General features: G+C 43.0%; 1 protein-coding gene across 9 annotated transcripts in view; it reads left to right on the top strand.

The window, feature by feature from the left end:
• Window positions 1-22,881, top strand: part of LOC144933185 (gamma-aminobutyric acid type B receptor subunit 2-like) — a 166,502-nt gene that overhangs the window by 27,535 nt on the left and 116,086 nt on the right. For 8 of the 9 annotated variants that reach the window (XM_078857829.1, XM_078857820.1, XM_078857838.1 and 5 more), the window contains 3 exons: window positions 13,825-13,995; window positions 20,436-20,537; window positions 22,719-22,784. In XM_078857829.1, coding sequence (XP_078713955.1) covers window positions 13,825-13,995; window positions 20,436-20,537; window positions 22,719-22,784 — 339 coding nt within the window. The remainder of the gene's footprint in view (window positions 1-13,824; window positions 13,996-20,435; window positions 20,538-22,718; window positions 22,785-22,881) is intronic. The other variant, XM_078857847.1, reaches the window with a different exon arrangement.

Here is a 22,881-nt window from a genome sequence, read left to right as displayed (position 1 = left end):
TGTCGTGTTCACTATATCTCTGTCGTGTTCACTATCATCTCTACATCTCTGTCGTGTTCACTACATCTCTGCCGTGTTCACCACATCTCTGCCGTGTTCACCACATCTCTGTCGTGTTCACCACATCTCTGCCGTGTTCACCACATCTCTGCCGTGTTCACTACATCTCGGCCGTGTTCACCACATCTCTGCCGTGTTCACTACATCTGCTGTGTTCACTAAATCTCTGCCGTGTTCACTATCATCTCTACATCTCTGTCGTGTTCACTATATCTCTGTCGTGTTCACTATTATCTCTACATCTCTGTCGTGTTCACTACATCTCTGCCGTGTTCACCACATCTCTGCCGTGTTCACCACATCTCTGCCGTGTTCACCACATCTCTGCCGTGTTCACCACATCTCTGTCGTGTTCACTACATCGTATTCACACGCAAGTATTTCTACTTGTGCTGCAATCTTTGATTATTTAGCTGCTGGCTGCATGTTTGGTGGCGATGCTACCGTTATAGCAGCACCAACTGCGGTTGGTTCTGGGTCCATGGAAACGACGCTTTTCACTGTGAGTTTGTAAAGGGTTCCAGCAGCAAATGCGGTCTCTGTTTCAGCAAGCATCTTTTCAACGTGGGCGTCCAGACAACCATTGGGGTCTTCAAAGTCGTGGTTGTTTTCGGTATCCATGTCGTGCGCGCGAATAAAAACTCGAAGTGCCAAACAAACTGCTCAATGTAGTACTGTTATATGAATATGCCAAACGCCCGTTTATTCAACTCTATGTAGACGACATAAAATGCACCAAGGTCCCGTTTATTCCCTCTATTTTATTTCACCTTTATACTAGTAAATGCATTCGAGTTTCCCCATCTAAGGTCAATTAATCTCAGATGTGATCGTTTGGAAATGAAAGACTACGAGTCTTTAAATCTCACAGCGTTTCTTGTCAAAACAAACACTTTTAATTAACGTTACACTAGAATACAGTAATTTTTTCTTTAACTCCTCTATACCCGGTCGATATCCCTGTACCGGTACTAAGTATTATTCCTACCAGCCCACCCCGCAGGGTCCTGTTATCGTCTCTTGTCGTGGTGACTAAGCGTTTACTTTCCTGCGAAGGGTGAGAGATGTTTATGGATTCAAGCTATAATTTAGCTTGAATACATTTTTGCGCTTTCACTGTGAGTATATTTCCCGAGAATGTAAATTTTTATGGAAAGTTGATGATGGGTTAAAGAAAATCAACGCTAGCTGTGTATAATTTCGTGCATGTGGTTTCACTCAGAACCATGCAGCGAGAAGCATATACTGTGCGTACATGTGCACAAACTGTCTGAATTATGTAAATGTGTATAAAAAAACTTGAAAGCGAGAAAAAATGTTTGCGTGTAAGATTAAGTTATTTATAATTTATGACATTTATGCTAATTATTTGCTCGTATTACATTTTGGGCAATGGAAGGGACAAAACTGTAACAAATGAGAAAAAATTATAGAAAGAGAAAAAAATATAATTTAATTGATGTGGTCAAAGTGACGATGAAACATTGCGGTAAACCAACGTTGGGCTAATAAAAAAAAAGCATTATTTAATCCTCTTATAAAGTCTCAACAAAAATGCATCAGATTAGGCTTCATAATGTAAAGAATGCATTGATGAATTTGAGTCAGTGCATACCTTACACTTTATATAGCTTTTCCCCGAGGTGTTTACCTGTCCCTCGTAATTTAATTGTTTATGCTCGCAGTTAAAATATGAATATACGCTGCTAGTTTGACTAAATCGCTACACTTTGCGAAAACACTGTTAAAAAGAATCTCATTCTCTACAAAGCTAGAGGATTAGAGAGAGAGTGATATGCATGTAGAGTATCCTGCCTCCAGCCACGTGACTGCACCTGTGCACAGTGGTTGCCCTCGGCATAAGAAATCTCAGCAAATTGCTTCGAGCCCCAAGAATGTCAGGGGGCCGCGGATTCAAGAAAAAAAGAAATCGGAGTGAACCAAATATCATCTCAAATTTAAAATCCTGACGAATCATAAAAAGGTAATTAACATTAAATAAGTTAATTCATCTCCCTCGTCCATATCGTGCCTGCATCTCTCTTCTCTCATCTAACTCCATCTTCGTCTTTTGCATAAAAAACGCGTCTGTAATCTCACTTGGGGGTTACAAATCGAAAGGTGTGCCGCCACAAATAAATGTCTGCTTATGCCCCACCCCCCGACCATGAGCCTGCCACACTTTCTGTCTTCTTACAGTGGGGCCCGTTCATACATAAAACCATACCCTCAGCACCAAGCGTTCTGCCATAAAAACACACGGCAGCTCGTGGGCAGGGCTCGTGCAGTGGCAACAAGAAATGACCTCCCACAAGACTGCAGAGAGGGCTCTTGGTTGAGCGTCGCGACTGATGCCAATTAGGAAAAAGCCACTATGTTTCAGCTCAGCCTGTTCGGAGCAGACCAAGCTCCTCGTGATGCAAGGCAGAAAGCGACGATGCTAATCGTCGCCTTGCTTGGCTCTCCATACATTGCGTTCATGCGTTGAACACAACTGCGCGTGCTCGCGCTCTTTTCTGACATTGATGACACATTTATTTCTATGGGAATGCGATGTCTCAGTTCGTGAATAACTCCCACGTACAGCCTTTCAATGTAGAAAACATATTGGTTACATTATATATTATTAAGGGCGATGGGATATTTCGCCTCAAAAGCAAGTTCCTCTTCCCGAACATCGCGAGGCCATCTTATATCACGCTTGTTTTTATTCGTGACCTCACATACATCTTGTGCTCCACAATGATGTGCCCAGAATCGTAGCATACATATTCACCGCAGCTGGTGTTCGGGCAGTACTTTTCATAACCTCTCCCTCCATTGCCCTTACGCAATGTTCTTTAGGCTCCTGCCATGGTAATTGGTAGAGGATCTATAAAGAAGTTGACAGCAGGGTGTCTGTTTTCTGTACGTAAGTTAACGATTCTGCTGCTTCCGCGGAGGCTCTGTGATTACGACGGAATGGAGCGTGCTCAGTTGCCACTCTGCCGAGGCAGCTGTTTTCATCAGTTGCTCCTCAGGGTAAGCGTTGTGTTTGATTTATTCATTTTGCGCGAAAATGCTGTTTTATAATAATTTCTCACCAGGGGGTTTTCTTTGCTGGGACAGTGATGTTTTAAATGTAAGTATAATTTCTTTATTCGCATGTCTTGATGGGTAACTTCACACACCACTGACACGTGTGGTATTAAACACCCCATGCTTGTGAGAACACCACCTCGGTTTTTTTTTATCGTGTGTATGCTTGTAAACAGTTCGTCGATCGGCTGGTCGCGTGTGGTGGGCTAAGGTATGGGTACTCCCACTTCTTCCAAAGACGTCTGGCCAGTGGGGGAAATTGTAGGCAAAAGTAGTCCCGAGTGGAGCTCTCGAGAAATCCCTCTAGTGGAGGACCATCCCGCCGGCAGTGGCATGAGAGCAAGCATGGCTCACAGGGCTATACTTAATTAATTAAACTTGAAACTTGAATTGCAGAGCTGCACCATCACCGTCACTTATAAATACACGTTTTTGGGTTAGATCGTGCACATATATACATGTGCCGTTAAACCCACCACCACCCGATACAGACAATTAGTAGGGGTTGTCACGTAAACAGAACATGCCAATTCGTTACTAGTACTCAGATTGTAAATGTTGTGGCTTTGCTCTCCAACACACTGGTGTGCTGTAGTAGTGTAATGACAGTAGAGTCAACCTGCGGTGTGAGTGGACTAGTGGCCACGGGAGGTAATGACAGGGCTGTCAGCTTGCAGTACGAAGGGACTGGTGGCTACGGGAATAATCGAGAATAGGAGCGTGGCCAGGTGACGGAAGAGGACGGTTGAGTCTGCTGGTGGAACGAGTGTCTAGAGCCAGCGAGAAGGTTCGGGAAGGGGGGCGTGGCCTCGGTCCGTATATCAGGGAGATGCGCGGGAGACTCGGGGCTGTTGCAGTGGAGTCTCCGCCTGTTCGAGTGAACGTGTATCATCAATAAACAAACATCTCAAGAGAAGTGTGTCAAGTCATTACACTCGTAACGAATTGGCATGTTCTGTTTATGTGACAAACCTTACTAATTGGCTGTATAGGGTGGTGGCGGATTAAACGACACATTTATATATTTATGCGATCTAACCCAAAAAAACTATTATGGATGATATTGGTCGCGAAAGTCTACGTGTTGAACCATCACCTATGCTTGTAATGGAGCAGGCAATCGTCACGTGGCTTTTGTGATGGTCAATACATTTAATCTTGCGATATATAAGCCCGTTAATGAATGTGAAATCCATATGCAGTTTACATTCACCTGGTTGAAATAGTTCACGCTGTTCCTAAACGCATAAAGAATATTATTTTCACAAATAGATGTGAATTACATTGCCATTTAACCAAGCCAGTTGTGGGCTACTTTTCTCACATCAAATTCTGATTCGTGTTGTTAATTGTCTAAGCAGGTGATAATTGGTTGGGTACATTTGAGTTTGCAGCTTACCAAAGGAAATGCGTACGTACACACGTGCATGCGTGAACTTTATTTATAACCAGGTGAGAACCCATGGAGACATACATCAAATTTGCAATGAAGACCTGGGGTGCATACAGATTAAGTACAGCATGTTACATTTATATATTGGGGGAGCTGACACAGCGGTTACCATGCTGTGCTTTGAACTCAGCCACCCGAGTTTGATTCTTGGGCACTGCTGATATCAGCGGTGAGTGATATCTGACCTGGGCACCCCCACCCCCCTTCACCGACTGTTATTGATCAGCATTGTGAAGTATGGTCAAATTAGTCCCTTGACCAACAACGTGTGGACAGACCTTCATCCAGCAGTAGATTGACAAAGTGCTGTGATTATTAATATCATATAAGCGCAGAAAACCGGTAGAGTGGAGTAGGCACGTGACTCGTAGCCACAACCATAGCGAGATGTATACTGCATGTGGTGTGCCGGGTGTCGAAATAACATACTGACCTCGACATACCCCAGGTGAAAAAGCCATTGGAATTCAACCATAAAAATCTTTTTTTGAGAAAAAGCTGTTTGACAGAATGTTTTAAAATAACTTTTGCAAAAACATTAGCATAAACTTTAGTGGGACACATTTCACACAAAATGAGTAGCAAAGGTTCAGTGCTCTGATATTACAGCAGCCTCCACCCCCCGAGCCATCCAGCCATCTTGCATGTTTGCATCAGCCACCTTTTTAAATCCTATATATTAAGTTCACTTGCTTGCTTGCTTACGACCGTGCAAATCTTTTGGTCGTTTTTTAACCCACTTCCCGTGATCCAATCGAGCTGACATTTTGAACACAGACTCGTTGTGCGTGACAATGTATTTTCGTGAAAAATGTTTCCAAAATTTTACACCTTTTAAGAACAAAATAATAATATTTAATTACCAATTGCTTAATGGTGGCAGACAATCATCTGACCCATAGGTGGCAGCCATCTCAAGCCAGAGGACGAGAGGACTCTAGCCGCCCGTTTCAAAGACCAATGTGGGCTGGGTTGTGGCCCATTGAACATGCATATAAAGGATTTATAGTGAAAAACTTTGTATTTACGGGTTACATTTTTAGGGTCCTGCTCCAGTGCGTGGTTTGTGAAATTAAACCGCACGTGATTGACTGCTCCCACTTAATTTGTTTTGTTTGTTGCACAAACATTGTTGTAGAAGGTGGATCTGGACTGAGCACGGATAGGTTATTGGTTATGTTCTCATTATACAGAAACACCGTTGGTTTGAATTCCCGCGACTTAATGCATAGCCAATGGTGTATTAATAGAATAAGCTATTTGTTCTTAAACCTCAATTAGAGGTATCCATCACGCTTTATGCGACCCTTATTCAAGGGGTTGCAGTTTTAGGTTAGGCATGGGGTTATGCACAAATTACTTGTTTCTTTGAAGTATACAGCTAATTGGCTACAGTTTCTATCGATGTAATTCTACAGAAAATGCCATGAATGCTTCAATGTTTGTATGTCGAACATGTTTGTCATCCCCTTGGCACATTCAGCATATTATCGGGAGCGTCACGAATTACATTTCACGTGCTTCTTTTTGGACATTGAGGCATGGGCATATTCCCAAAACAAAACAGCCACTCATCAGTTTCTTCTCACTACGGTTTATTTTACCGAGAAGAATATGAGTGGGTCCTTTTAAATTACATAATTATTTTAATTCTTAGATCTTTTTTTAATTATATTTCTACTATCGGTGGCATGTCATGAGATAAAGAATATGTTCAAATAACTTACCAATTTAGTTTCAGCCAGTAATTGTTGAGTGGGTTAAGACCGTCGACTCGCCACACTTGAGAAACTGGTCTAATCACGGGCAGATGCTGGAATTTGAACCCAGGATCTGAGCGGTGACAGCTCAGTGCTCTGACCCCTGAGCCACCTGGCCACGTCATGCATAAGTTTTAGATGAGGTGTTGCGTCTGCTTGGATGTTGAAAATGACAGACTCTCATCATGCTCATGTGTATTTTTATCTAATCATATGTATATGGTTCGATTCCGACTGACACATACGGTATATTTGGAGTTTGCGTGTTCTCGTGGTCGCGTGGATTCTTCTCCGAGTCCTTCGGTTTTCCCCTCCACATTTATAGTCAACATGCGTTTAGCGTATTTAGCTCCTGCTATAAATGTCCACACGATGATAAGCCACTTCGTTGAGCTATCATTTGTGGCCAGGTCGCTTCTGAAAAAGAGCTTCCCCCCCCCTTACAACCCAGCTTATATATATGCTCCAAGCTCGTGTGCTGTTTCATTCAGACGCTGTCTCCCCGACATACCTGGTTTTCACCTGAGGACGGCTGCTTGCGTTGTGGCCGAAACGTCGTGAGAATTATTTTATTATGTTTTATTTTTATTATTTTATTACTTCCCTTCTACGGGACTTTACCGAAAAAACCAAGAAGAAGAAGAGCTATATAGCTCTTACCTGGTAAAATTAAAAATAATAGTTTCGTTTAGATATATATATAAGCCAACCCATGTCCTATCACACGTTACTTTTTGTGATACCTCTGAAATTCATAACGCTTACACAATGCCACTTTATGAACTGTGCAGAAATAAAAAAAAATATTGTAGTAAGTGGTGTGGCACGTTTGAAATGTTACAGGAAATGCGGAGGGAGAGAATATAAAAGGTTACAAAGAAAACATTGTTATGAAAATGGACATGTTCCACAGCTAATCGCCACCACATATACTTCTTCATAAGGGCTGGTAATCATTTGTTTAGTTCAGATGTATACATTATTATATCATGGTTGTTTTTTTAGTCCATTCTTTTGTATGGCATTGTGAAAAGCAAGAGTTCAATTTTTTTCTTAATGATCATCATAAATGAATGCAAAGGTTCCTCATCCAGTCTAATGATGTGGTTGACGCAGTGTGGATTTCAGCAATAACGCCAGGATATGCATGGATGGAGCCTTCATCGGTGATGTGCTTGATGGTTTGGACTTCTCCACAGTCACAGTTGGGTGATTCTTTGATCTTCTATTTATATAAAATGTATGCGCATTTGCCGTGTGTTGTGTTCGAGCGCAGTTCAGCATGGTCCATAGTCGTCGTGGAAGAGAGAATCCTGGTACTGCCACCGTCAGATCATGAATTATGTTTTGGTTTGCCACGTCCATAGCCGCCCATGATTCAGACCACCGAGTGGCGGTGTCTTTATTTTCGGCTGCTAGAGCAGAGGTGCATTTCCAGAACTGTTTCCTGGATTTTCGCTTTGGGTGTAGGAGTTCGTTTAGATCTTGATGGAGCGGCAGAGTGAAGTTCTTCATTATTTTGTTGTACTCCCGTGTCATCGCACCATCGAGTCGGATGTTGGCAGGAGCGATATTCGCCAGCACAGGAAGCCACGGGAGTGGAGTAGACTTTAGGGAACCGCTGGTGATACAAAGCGTGTTGTTAATTTCGGCATCGACAAGGTTCGTGTGAGGGCTTGAACCCCACACTGGGGCACAGTACTCCGCAGTGGAGTAAACAAGAGCCTGCGTTGATATCTTCAACATGCTGGCATCGCTTCCCCAGGTTGTTGCTGCAAGTTTCTGAATAATATTCACTCATGCTTTTGTCTTACCTTTAGCTTGTTTGAGGTGGTGATGGTAGTTAAGCGTCCGATCCAAGGTAACTCCTAGATATTATAGGGTGTTCATCATGCCTTAGCTTCGCCCCGCAGAAGTTAATGTTCAATGTTTTCGAAGCTTGTCTGTTGTTCAGGTGGAAGGCGGAGACAACACCCTTCGATGGGTTAGGCTTTAGGTGCCAATTCTTTAAGTAATCCTCAAGAGTCTTCAGATCTTTTTCGAGGACTACCTCAAGTCCTCCATTTTCTGTGCTTGAGTTGCGAGTGCGATATCATCCGCATATGTGAACTTACGGAAAGATGTTGCTGGAATGTCGCTAGTATAGAGATTGAACAGCGCTGGTGCCAGAACTGATCCATGTGGGAGTCCATTGGTCAATCTTCGTGTGCTGCTGGCAGCTTCACCAAGGTGGACGGTGAACCATCGGTTGCTCAGCATTTTGGTGATTAGTCTAATTGTTAGGCAGCAAGGCACGGCTTTCGCAAGCTTTCGCAGGAGTCCCGTCTGCAATACGGTATCATAAGCTGAAGAGAGGTCGATGAAAGCTGTTGCTGTTTTGAGCTGGCGTTCGAAACCGGCTTTGATGTGACTTGTTAAGGCAAGCACCTGATCGCAACAATTTCAACCATTTCTAAATCCTGCTTGTTCCTGGGGAACTATTTCCTCAAGCGTGGGCATCAGCCTTTTGAGCAGAAGCCGCTCCATTAGTTTGTAGCAGACGCTGAGTAGGGAGATAGGGTGGTAGTTTTGAGCGTCCAATGCGTCCTTTCCTGGTTTCAGAATGGCTATTATCCTTGCCTCTTTGCACTCCTTCGGAACGATGCCTGTGGAGTGGATGTCAGTGAAGAATGTGGCTAGCCATTTTCTCGCTCTTGGTCCCAAGTTATTGATTAATTCGGCATACATATCATCAAGACCTGAGGCTTTCCCGAATATCAACTGGGCAATTCCTCCACTGAGAACAGACGGGAGAATTCAGAACTTTCTTTGCAGTTATCTAGTGTGCAATAAAGTGATTTGTAGACTTGCCGTCTTGTGTTTTTGTCGATGGAAGTTCGTGAATTGTTGATAAGTTGCCTAGCAATCTCGTCAGGACTGACTTGCGGAGGTTTATAGGCTGACATCGCGGCTGCTTCCATCAACCTCAGGAGGCGCCAGGCTTTACGGCTAGATTTTGCAAAGTCAAGTGCCTCAACTGTTTCACGCCACCTTTCTCTTCTTTGTAAATTCAGTACCTCGAGTACGGCTTTTGCAGTCTCCTGCTTCTTTCTAGATTTGAAGCTTTCGTGACTGCAAGGATTCATATTCTTAGGTTTTTTCGGTAAAGTCACGTAGGTAAAACATTAAAATTAATGAAAGTAAAATAAAATAAAAATCACGACGTTTCGGAGGCAACACAAGTCTCCGTCATCAGGTGGGACCGTCACAGCCAGATTTGCTGCATCAAGTGAGGCAATGATTCAAGATGTAATCCCTTAAAAGCAAGTTGAGGGGGGAGGAGAGGGGGGGGGGAGCTCATCAGAATGTGGTAGCCAATGAATGGAACGTATCGGGAGGGAGGGGGGCGGGGCTCAAAGACGGCACGACGTGCCACGTAGAACGCATCGGGAGGGGGCGGGGCCAAAAGAATGCACGACGTGGTACAAGTCGGCGGCGTGGACGTGGTTGTGCGCAAGCAACTACTGCTGCACACGCCAACGCATTGGACAGAGAGGGGGAGGGGTGGCCAAAAGAGAGTGTGGTGCAAGTGTACGTTGACACGTGTGTGTACAAGCACCTGTTGATACACATGATAGAAAAGAACGAAAATGCCCATGTTTAATGTTTTACCTACGTGACTTTACCGAAAAAACCTAAGAATATGAACTCCTGCTTCTAATCAGCATTGCATTTCCAGAAAAGCTGTTTGCTTTCTAGAGTCCAACATGGAGTAAATACCTTGTTGAAGCCTCTTGCGATGTTGGCCTTGGCAACTGCCTTTATGAAACCAACAAAGCGAAGGTAGTTGACTGTGTGTGGAGGTATCATTCCAACTGATTCTTCCAAGTCCGCAGTGAAATTCACTCATTCAGCTGGTCTCAGATTCTAACGCGGTTTTGGTGTGCAGCGGAAGAGCGGAATCTGAATACCCATATGGATCACTACAGGTCTATGTTTGACTATTTGGAAAGTTGTCTAGGACTTTTCTCATTAACAGCATCGGATTTCCGTTCTGATCCTGAGACACAAAACCTAAATCGGGCGTATAGCACTTTTTCCACCTCGCCGACTTGAAAGTACTGCGGTCTTTTGTGTCATATAGCAAGTGCTGGTCTTCTGCCGCTGCCCATGATGTTAGTTGTTCACCTGCTCTATCGTTGGCACTATAGCCCCACAATGTGTGGTGGCTGTTGAAGTCATCTATGTGGATGATAGGGTGGCTTGGCTGCAATAATGCCGGACACAGCCATTCCATACCTGGAGGCTTGTAGACATTGACCACTGTCACGTCATTGATCTTGATGGCGATATAGTGTGGCGAGGTGTGTGGCATGACCTGGACCTTGTCCTTCAGTTTGTTCTTTATGCATGTTGCAAGGCCATGTTTCAGATGGTGGCTTGCAGCAATGAGAGTGTATCCGATTATCTTTGATCGAGGGCACTGTCGATCTAGATGCATTTCTTCCAGTGCAAGGACGTCAAAATCTTGAAACTGGAGAATCTTCTCAATGTAATTGCATTTCGCACTGGAGATGCCTTCGATGTTAAGCTGCATGACTTGCATCGACGGGCCGACATTCACATTGCTTAGACCTTGTGAAATGCTCTGTATACTATACTCTTTGGTTCTTTCGGTAAAGTCACGTAGGTAAAAAAATAATAGTTCATGACTTTTCGATCGCAACACAAGCAATCATCATCAGGTGGGACAACCACAGCAAGAAAACACTGCTGAAGTAGGCAAGAGATCTGCTGTGGCACAAGGTTATATAGGCCTCGGCAGTAGGGGGGGGGGAGAGAAGGGGGGGAGGCGGGCAGAAAGTGGACCCCGCAGCAACACCCAGGCCACTGGAGTAAAGTGGACCACCGCGGCAGCACTGGAGAGATCGGCTGCAGGGGAGGGGGGGGGAAGAAGGAAGCCGGGCAGAAAGTGGACCCCGCGGCAGCACCCGGGCCACTGGAGTGGAGATCAGAGAGAGATGCACAGAGAGAGAGACACACAGAGAGTCGGAAATAGCAGCTGACATAGGCAGGTAGGGGTACATCACAGTCAGTGAAGACTTTACCTGGTTAATAACGTCCTTCCAATGATTGCTCAGTTTGTACCCATCTTCTCGGTTGAAGTTGTGTCTGTGTTTATATATCTGGATGGCTTCATGAACAAATATCTGATAATTGCCGGTGGGTTTGCAGAGTAGCTTCGTCTTGGAAAGTCAATTTCGTGAGCCCACTGCGTTTAAACGTCCTGCCGTGTTTCAGATCTGCTTTGTGTGTACGCGAACGCGGTCCGAGACATGTCGTTTCGTTTCCCCAATGTAACTGCTGCCGCAGCCACAACTCAGTTTGTAGACACCAGGGTATTGCATATCAGGAATCACATCCTTTACAGATGGGATCAATCACGGATTTTGTGTACTGTGTTGAAACGAACCTGGATCTTGTGTTTGTTTAAGATTTTGGAAATATTTTTGGTAACCCCTGCTATGTATGGCAAAGTGATGGTATTGGTTGGATCTTCAGATGATTGTTTTTGCAGATTGTACGGTCAGAATATCCGTTCATCCTGAGAGCTTGGTGTACGTGTTCCAGCTCACTGGCTGTACTGTTGTTTTTTAGGCCGGGATACCTTTGCCGGGCATTCGGCCCTAGATGTGATGACATTCGTTGTGCTTTCGCACATAGCAGGAAAGACCGCGAGCAGGTTGTCATCTTCTTCCCCCATTATAATTGCAAATACAGTCATAACTTAAACAAACATGCAAGAAATAGATTATTTCGTGAGTATGTCAAGAACTGCGGGTGGATGGTTAACTTTTAGTATATTCCTGTTGAGTGATGAAAAAGCTATATATTTGTTAAAAGCACATATCACAATCACCGAGATTGGGAACACATGATGGTAATTTGAAAATTCCAAGAAACATTACGATTTATTGCATTTCTGTAGCACTTAATATATTTGCTCTTGTTCCTATGTGGACCGATTTACTTCAATATAGAGTACAAGAGTATACAGATTATCATTTGAATAATCCATCAGCTTAATGAAACAAATCACCAAGTGTCAGGCACTGCCAGCCTCGGTACAGATCAATGCTACACAAAAGCTTGGTTTATATAATGGATTAAGGGTGAAAAACTGCAATGTACACACTTGCAGCTTTCAGTCTCGCGTGAAGTGATTATCATTATTGCATGAAAGGGTCAAGACGGGGGTGCTGTAATGAATTTGGAGGATCGTGGCTGTTGACTGCAAATGTTTTTCTTCTCCTGGGTACGTGCTCACACGTTCATCTGCCTGCATAAGTAGTGCGAACGTGCAGTTTCGTATACGGAGTGGCCATAAAGAGATCATCTTATAATAAATAATTAAATGTATAAATTCATGATTAGGGAATACTTAATATTTTTTCGGAATAATTCATTAGATTGCAGGTTGAACCGTTGTGGTTAAGATGTTGTGACGAGATGAGTGATGAATGGGATCTAGGCAATGCTGCATCGGCTGTGGTGTACACGCACAATTAACAAAACACACTCAACACACCCAGCAATAACACTGTGGCCTTGAAAGGAAAACAATATATAATAGGTGACATTATGGGCAATGGCCCTTCTTCTAAGCACAGAAGGGCCATTGCAGAGATATATGATATTTAATTGTCACACATCTTCGTGGCAAGGGATAATGTATTTTAGAGGTGAATGGGCCTACACTCTAGCCCAACCCAGATAGGTGCTTTCTCAACATTGTATCATTCTGGGCTGTCTGCCCCCGGATCATAGTAAACTATTACATACAATACTGTATTGGTACTGTGCAAAACACTGCCAATGGCTACCAAACATACAGACTTAGGGATCCCTGCATGAGTGATGGGGCCTGCAGCGAATTATAAATGTGTGCTGCATGACAGCACACTGGCAGCACACTCCCTCCTGCCCCAGACTCTCACGGCCGCACTTGCCCTGACTTTCAACCAGCGATTAAAGCAAAGGGGTAGCATGGGGTGGAACGAGCTTTCCCACGCTCCTTCATGGCACGCATTAGGGGTAATGGAGGGGGAATCCGTATGCTCCACATCGAATGGACAGCTTAACGGTTTAGTATTGTTCGGTAATTTGTATAATATATGTGTGTGGTGTACGCATGCTATAAGTATGCCTTAAGCATGTACATGGACGGTTAATGTCGGTGTCATTTTGTTTATCCAGGGGGCTGCATGGCCCTCTCACCTTGGCGCCTCTCTGCAATGAGCTTGCTCCTGTTATGAATTTCTGCTTTAACAATTGACGAAAAAAATGATGTTCCACCTCTTATATTGCCTGTCTTATTTTGCATGTGCATTTGCGAATGATATGCACCTGGCACGTCGATCTCTCACCTCGCTCGGTGTTGTCTGCCTCCTCCGTAATCTCTCTCTATCGCTCTGTCGTCAATGTTGGGAGCAGCTGTCATTTGCGGCCACAACACCCGTGCTTTCGGACAAGAAGAAGTACCCGAACTTCTTCCGCACGGTGCCGTCGGACAACGCAGTGAACCCTGCCATCGTGAGGTTCCTGCAGCACTACAAGTGGCAGCGCGTGGGCACGCTCGCACAGGACGTGCAGCGCTTCTCCGAGGTGCGCCCGTGAGCTGGCATGCGCCCTGCCAACGACAGCGTCGCCCAACTCCTCGTAGCGGAAAGTCGCCCAAACAAACATTTTTAAAAAATACTTTTAAAAATACACGCTTTAATGAAATGTACTGTCCGAGCAGCCCCTCCCCCTGCCTCCTTCCTCCATCGCCCCTCCCCTCCTTCCACATCCCCCGCCCCTCGGCGTGGCCCCCCGAGTGAGTTGAGCGTGGACAATTAGAGCCATAAAAAATATTGTTTAAAAAAATATATTTTTAATTTTTAATGATAGAATATAGTATTGTCATCAGTATGACATACATATACCAAGTTTGCAGTCGATACGACATTGGGAAGACGGTTGAAATTGAGTTACAAGATTTTAGGATACGACAACACACAGAGTAGGTTAAATAAAAACGTGTAAAATGTTGAAAAATATATGTTTTGGATTTTTTATGATAGAATATAGTCTTGTCATCAGTATGACAAAGGTTTTTATTTCAAGTTTGCAGTCGATAGCACATTGGGAAGTGGGTAAAAATTGAGTTACAAGATTGTTTTTGAGGATACAACAGACGGAGTGAGTTAAATAAAAGCGTGTAATAATAATTAAAAAACAGGATCTGCTTCTGCAGACTGAGACCTTTGCATGCCATATTTAGCCATTATAAGCTATGTGAATAGAGTAATATACCAACACCATAGAGAACAAACTGAATATGCTTTAAAGGAATATGCATATGTAAGTTGAGGTTAATACAGGATGGATGTGGTCCAATTATATTGAAAAAGGAAGACCGTTAATATTTAACGACGTTCACCACTTTTACTTTTCTCAGTATTGATTACACTTTCACAGATTGCCGGACAGTTCGGTTCCTTGAGGAGTCGTGCGGCAATAAACAGGAAACCACGTCCACGCTCAAAGCCGACCTTTAAGCCAGGAGCTCGGAACAATCCTGTAACGATACAGTATTAGCGCAGCAGCTTAATTTGCATGACATTACTCCTGAAAATTGCACATGCTTTTATGTGATGGTGTAAATTACAAGTTGCCGTGCCCATGCATGGACATGAGCCCTCGCAGGTTGTCTAGGCCAGGGGCGCTACCATTTGTGTTTGCCAAGATATAGCTGTAATGATAACTTTCCTCAAACATAAGTATATTAAGCGATGTTATAAATAGATTGAAGGCATGGAATTATATACCTTTGGTGGGAAATTTGACCTCAAGCCCCATGCCTGCCGCTAAATTATCCTCACACACTCAGTGATGTGTGCTCTTCTTATAAGTGAACGTTCATAAACGAGTATTCAGGACAGACGCGGGCCTGAGCATTGTTTGAGGTTAAATCACATTGCCACAGGGTTTTTGGCAGAGATTGTCTTTTTGTAAATATGCAAATTAAACCATATATGTTCAAGTTGCACAGTTTAAGTAGGATATAATTCTGCAAATGTAGAGATAATAATGCAACCACACCACATTTTTGTTTATACAATTGTTGCTTTCTGTTGTATATGTCGAGTCTTGAAAAATTAATAAAAATAATACAATTTAAATGAAAATGGGAAAATGTGTAATTATCCTAAATTATCATAATTTATGTAATTACGCGCAAAAGGAAGGTGTAATTGTATTAAGTTATGCACATGTATGCGCTTATGCTAATGCATGCCGTTATGATAATTAAGCTCTGCCTCATGGTCTAGGGTCGTATTATCAATCGGGATAATACAATGAATTGTATGAATTTTGATTAAAAGCTTTCGTGACTGCAGGGATTCATATTCATAGTTCTTTCGGTAAAGTCACGTAGAAGAGAAATAATAAAATAATATAAATATAAAACAATAAAAATTATCACGACGTTTCGACTGCAACACAAGCAATCATCATCAGGTGTGAAATCCACAGCAAGAAAATGTTCTTGTTGTTTTATATTAATATGCGATTTTATATATATAGATGATTTTATTATTTCCCTTCTACGTGACTTTACCGAAAAAACCAAGAATATGAATTGTATGAAGTTATACAAGTGTGATGTAATTATGTTAAATTAAGCTTGGCTTCGTTGTCTAGGGTTGTATTATCAATCAGGATAATACAATTATTCTCGCTTTAACATTTACTGATTGTGTCTTAGTGTTTTTACGTCATGTCTCCAAATTCAAATCTCACTGCAGGATACAGTTCTCATAATTAAGATTATTATGCATGAACTTAGGAAGGCACCACTCAGACACTTCTGTGTTAAGCAACTTTAATCTATATAATAATCTCTAATAAAAACATAGCATTCTAATATGCGGACTCTTATGCTTGGAATTGTCAACACAGTACTCCTGGAGATGTTCCCCTCATTGATCCGTACATTTAACCCGCAATGATTACGTTGGTAAACTGGGTAACAGAACAATCAGAGTAACGCGGGCATATTCGGCGATAGGAAAAAGTCCTTAAAAATTAATATGACGATATTCATACGAACGGCAATAAAGAAACATGTCCCGAAGGCAAAAGTAGACCTCAATGAATTCATTGGTAAGATTATGTAATTAACGAAATGTCTTGGAACAATGGTGTGCGGCAGTGTGCCTGCTTCATCAAATGCTTATCAATTGGCTAAGGCTTCAATAAATCCGCAGGCAAGATTCTGTGATCAAAAGAAAGATTTCAACACAATAGTCCCCCTGTGAGTGTGTGGGTTCGTAACGTAGGTTTCTAAACGTTTAGTTTCGTCAATTAATTCATTGGTATAGTTACAATTAACAAAAATAACGACTAAAATACTTTCTTAATGACCGTATCCACGTAACTCAATGGGCAGCAATGTTCTTGATTATCAGCTAATAGTTGACGCACTCTCATCATTGATCTTCTTCTTATTAGTCCCGATATGTGTGTGTTGGTGGGTTTGTCTCCTTGATCAATTCGTTGCGTTAAGCAGATGCCGGGTAATGCGTTGTGGGTGGGTGAGTGTGGGGGAGGGTCATGCACACGGCGTCCTCGCTCTCTCTCGCTCGGCAGCAGCTGGAGCTGCTTGTCCACTGCTGGATGGAGAGTCGGCACGACGCTCGCCGTTGGCGGTGCGTGATGATTCCGTCGTCAGATAGCGCCTGCAGCTCGTCCGCTGGTCGCCGTTCCTCACTCTTGTCTTGGTTCCCAGTTGGTGCTGGTCGGTGTGTGTGGGTCAAACCCACGGCGCTCTCGCCGGCACTCTCTTCCTCACGGGCGGCTAGTCAGGCTCTTTCCCCTGCTGGATGAGCTGAGTCGGCACGACGCTTGTCTTTGAAGGGACACGATAGCGCTTGCCGCTTGTCCGATGGCAGCTGACACCCTTGCTCGGTGGCGCTGATTGCGCTGCTGCGCTTTCTCTCCAGCTCCGTGCTCTCTGGCGATGCCCGGTTGTGCGTGCAGCTGGTTCTCTGCAATGCTGGCTTGGTCGATGCTTGGTGCTTTCCGCCCTTTCTCCCGGTTGATTGCTCGTCGCTCGTCACTCTTTCTCTCGGGCTGCAGCTGCTCGTGGGAGCTGGCACTCACTCTCAAAACTTGTAAATTGTATTCGCACACCTCTTACACAACTGTGAAAGCTTAGTACAATACAACTTATCGCAATCCTTGACTTTACAAGTGACTCAAAACTTCAGGATAAATGTAGAATAAAACTTTCAGCGATACTCTGTCGGTCCATGCCGAACTCAGCACCGAGCATCACCTCGCCCCTCTTCTCTGCGAGACACCACCCATTGTTGATCTCGAGGCCATGTCCCGGAGTCTGCCCATCGCAGTACTCTCTGTTGCTTGTCGTAGTCTTCTGTCACTTCTTATTCTTAGGTTTTTTCGGTAAAGTCACGTAGGTAAAAAAATTAAATTAATAAAATAAAAATAAAAATCACGACGTTTCGGAGGCAACACAAGCTTCCGTCTTCAGGTGGAACCGTCACAGCCCGACAGCTGTATCAAGTAAATGAGGGATTACAAGAGATACCACTCCGTATATATATTACCTTGTTATCTCGGCATCTCTTGAGGAAGGCCAGCGTCTCGAGAAGCTGTGACTTCTTGTTAATTTAATTTTAATTTTTTTACCTACGTGACTTTACCGAAAAAACCTAAGAATAGGAATCCTTGCAGTCACGAAAGCTTCAAATCTAGAATTCTGTCACTTCTGTCACGCCTTCTCACAAAGCACCGGAATCCCTTTGATTTCGCTCTTTGCTGTGGGGGCAGTTGTTCATCAGGGGTACGTGTGTGTGTATGTCCTGATTTATAAAGCAATCTGTTAAGTCTCACCCTGGCCTGGTTTCTGTCCCCCTCCTCAAGCCATCTTTTCATCCGTGGAACACAGATGCCCCAAATTGCCCCTCGGTGTTTATTATTTTGTAATAATCACTCTGGAGGGAGGGGTCCCCCCTGTCCGGTCGCATCCCCCCCCTCTTCCCTCCCGGTGGGTGTACATCTTTTGAAGTCATGTAGAGATTCCCCAGAATTTCATTAGCAATCCCCCCCTTCTCTCCTTTTAGCAACTGTTTTTTTATGGCTACTTCCTTGCCTGGTTCTTTGTGGAGGGCCGCTGCTGTGAGCGGTGTTACATTTTTATGGCTTATCTCCAGCTGCCATCTTGTATGACTTGTGAGGCAGCGGGGTGAGGGGTGAGGGTTTTTGTTATATATATTTTTTGTGCCCCACGCTACACCCCGATTTATTATTTAAAAAAATATTGGCAGAATTATTCTTAATATAAATTTAGGAAACAGGCCAATATACAACATTTCGTTGTTAATATTTTACTTATATTTATCCGCTCATTTTAGTATATTGCACTGTTGCCATACAACAGCACCGTGGAAGCTCAAGTGAGCATTCTTTCATGACTACAGTACCATTAAAACAGCTTTAAAGTCATCTGGTAAAATTAGCATGCAAGGCGCTTGTTCAGTGACATCAAAGAGGAATCGCATCCGTATCTGCAGAGCTTTTGTCTATGCAATTGAAGCATTTACACATTTGTCTGCAGTTTTAAATCAAATCTCAGCAACAGTATTATCAGAACAAATATCGGAAATAGTGAATTTTATCTGTAGATGTTGCGGCGGTGTGGGGGAATGGATGAGCGCGCACCGGTTTATATTCTCAGTCTGATGAATTTTGGGTCTCGTTTTGTGCTTATGAGAATGGCATGGTATGTCAACCTTGCACCCAACGGTGACAAGCAGTGTACATAATCCTACACGTCTGTGAAACAAGTGTTGGAGAGTAGTGACGCATTCAATCTACCCCCCCCCCTCATCAATAAAAACTAAATTTAAGGCATGTTTTGATGTGCTGAGGGGGTGTTATGATTAGTCTACAATCACCAGATGTGCGTTAAGCCAATGCAGTGGCAATAGGCAAAACATCTGAATTAATTAAAATGTAATAATTAACATGCTATATACTTTTTTTACGTTTCTCAAATAAATCATAATAAATTCACTTTACAAAATTACTGTGTCATATGAAAGAAGATGATAATAATGATCACGACAACCTTTACAGTGCCGTAACATGGCAAGCCACATACTACGGGCGTGTCTATTTTATGCTCCGAAAAGAGTTTGTGTCACAAACCAAACTGGAATAAGCCCTGTTTAGTGAACGACTACATTTAATCCGATGGGGCTTTTCTGGTGCAGTCATCAGTGGTCAGGTTGAAACCATTGAGCTGCTGCATTTGAGAACCCAGGTTCATCCTCATATCATCAGCCATGGTCAATCCACTGCTGAATGAAGCCTTCTTAAGCTGTCGCCACCTCCATCAATCCTATCACGTCATTTTCACCATGTGTGGCTGAAAAATAGATTGTAACCAATTTCCTATACTACCTTTTTTAAAGATAGCATAAGAGTAGTAATGATAGAATATACAAATGTTATGATAACGTGTTGAACAATATGGGATGTACTTAAAGTTACAAGTTTCACAGGTATTTAAAATGTTTATTCCAAAAGATCCAGCATATTTAAACTAAATTGAGCAATTAGAGGATGATGTTTGTGAGTTAGTGTTTTTGATGTTCAAAGTTTCAAGTTGGACAATGTGAGGGTGCATTCCAAATTTAATGATTTAATTATCACAACCACATACAATGTGTGGAAAAAACACCTCAAGCCATAATTAACAGCGAAAATGCTTTATTCTTAAATGTTACAACAGTTCCATTGTTGTCCATGTGTTGCATTGTTTACTAGTAAAATTACAATGGCTTAATGATGAAAATAAATTACAAATCAACTTGTCCTTTTTGATTGGCTGATGGGAACAAATTAATAAGATTTTATTTTTATTTTCCACTGCAGGGGGTCAGCTCTTTCTGAACAATAACTGAAGAACTAAGTCAATGCGTGAACAATAATAATAATGAAACGAACCCCAACTGTCGTTTATCTTTTGGCAGGTGCACAACGACTTGACAAAAGAGCTGGATAAAGCGGGAATCCAGATTGCTGAAACGCAGAGCTTCTCCAACGATCCATGCGTCAATGTCCAAAACCTCAAGGTATGTCTGGATTGCACCCATTTGAAAGGGCGATTTTCACGAATCCATCTTTTTGTTGAATTCAATCCTAAACACCAAGTATATGAAAATAATTGACAGTTTTTACAACTTTATGGACAAATACAAGTATTACAATGTGTACTGTATAGATCATTGCATTTATTTAATGAACGTATATAAATCTTGACTTAAAGCTTTCGTGACTGCAGGGATTCACACTCTTTGGGTCTTTCGGTAAAGTCACGTAGATAGAAAAATATTAATACAAATCACGACGTTTCGATCGCAACACAAGCAATTGTCTTCAGGTGAAAAAATACAGTAGGCGAACTGCTGAGGCAGGATAAATATAGCGGGAGAGCTTCTGCAACAAGAGGTTATATAGGTTTGAGATGGGTGCAACCCAAGTGTAAGTGGGCGGGGCTAGAGATGGAATTTGCATGTAAATGTAAGATCAGAGAGCCTGATATACCTCACAACTTCGGGTGCCTAAGAGGCGGCCATTGTATTGCTAGAGAGTAGCATGTCAATCTGTAATTTGCATGTAAATGTAAGATCGGAGAGCCTGATATACCTCATGACTACGGTGCTGAAGAGGCGGCCATTGTATTGCTAGAGATTAGAGATTAGCATGTCAATGTGAGATGGCTCCCGCAGCAGCGGCTGTGTTAATGAGAAGATGACATGCCAATCACATTTACACAGTACATTAACATGCACATTTCTCCGATCTTATGTTTACATGCAGTCTTCGATGTTACGGCGCGCTGCGAGCTTACATTGACATGCTAATCACATTTACACAGTACATTTACATGCACATTTCTACATTTACATACAGTCCTCGATGTGACGGTGTGCTGTGAGCCGATCTCACGTTTACATGCAGTCCTCGATGTGATGGCGCGCTGCAAGCTTACATTGATGTTCTAATCACATTTACACAATACATTTACACAATACATTTACATGCAAATTTCTTACTTTAACATCACTAGCCCCCCCCCCCACTTCGTTTATGACTCTGGGGCTACGCCCATCTCTAACCTTTAAAAGCAGCCTGCATCATATTATTTTTTCTACCTACATGACTTTACCGAAATGACCAAAGACTATGGATGTCTGCAGTCACGAAAGCTTCAAATAAAGAATGAGAAGATTGGCATTTCAGTGTCAGAGAACCGGGCACAACGCCATCTCGTGGGCAACAAAAGCTGCACTGTGAGGGACCAGCATGTCAACGCAAGAGAACCACCGCACCGATGGCCGTGCCAGTGAGACATTCCGCTTATTAAACAACGAGAGCCACCGCCACATCAAGGAAAAGGGAGCAGCGGCTATATTAGTGAGACACATTGGAAGGACGTTATTAACCAGGTAAAGTCATAACTGGCTGTGATGCTTCCAGCCTACCTGCCAATGTTAGTAGTTATTTCCGATTCTCTGAGTTACATTACCTTGTTAAATGTCTTTACATTAACAGGTTAAATGTCTCACTAAAATAGCTACTGCTCCCTTTTCCGCGATGTGGCGGTGGCTCTCGTTGTTTAATAGGTTGAATGTCTCACTGGCACGGCCACTGTTCAGGTGGTTTTCTTGCATTAACATGCTCGTCTCTCATAGTGCAGTGGCCAACGCCGCAGCTTTTGTTGCCCACGAGGTGGCGTTGTGCCCGGTTCTCTGTCACTGACATGCCAATCTTCTCATTAACACAGCCGCTGCTGCGGGAGCCATCTCACATTGACATGCTAATCTCTAGCAATACAATGGCCACCTCTTCAGCACTGTAGTCGTGGAGTATATCAGGCTCTCCGATCTTACATTTACATGCAAATTCCATCTCTAGCTCCGCCCACTTACCCTTGGGTTGCACCCATCTCAAGCCTATATAACCTCTTGTTGCAGCAGCTCTCCTGCTATATTTTTCCTGTCTCAGCAGTTCGCCTGCTGTATTTGTTCACCTGAAGACGATTGCTTGCGTTGCGATCGAAACGTCAAGATTTTTAAAATTACTTTTCTATCTACGTGACTTTACCGAAAGACCCAAAGAGTATGAACATATATAAATTAAAGAATGCATGTTGATGATGTAAATATTTTATACAAACAGCAGTGTGCTCTTTTGATATGTCTTCATTCATTTTGACACCATTGCTCATAAGTGTAACGATGTTATTCCAGACTTCGGATGTCAGGATTATACTGGGCCAATTTGACGAAGAAATGGCAGCAAAAGTCTTTTGCTGCGTGAGTACTAAGAGCACGTAGACAACAAACATCGTCTTTCACAGCACGTTCATATGTCGGTTATCACACTTTTTCACAGCTTGTAGTTACACAATTT

This window comes from Lampetra fluviatilis, chromosome 1, assembly GCF_964198595.1.
Source record: "Lampetra fluviatilis chromosome 1, kcLamFluv1.1, whole genome shotgun sequence".
Taxonomy (NCBI): domain Eukaryota; kingdom Metazoa; phylum Chordata; class Hyperoartia; order Petromyzontiformes; family Petromyzontidae; genus Lampetra; species Lampetra fluviatilis.
This window is presented reverse-complemented; position numbering and strand designations above follow the sequence as displayed.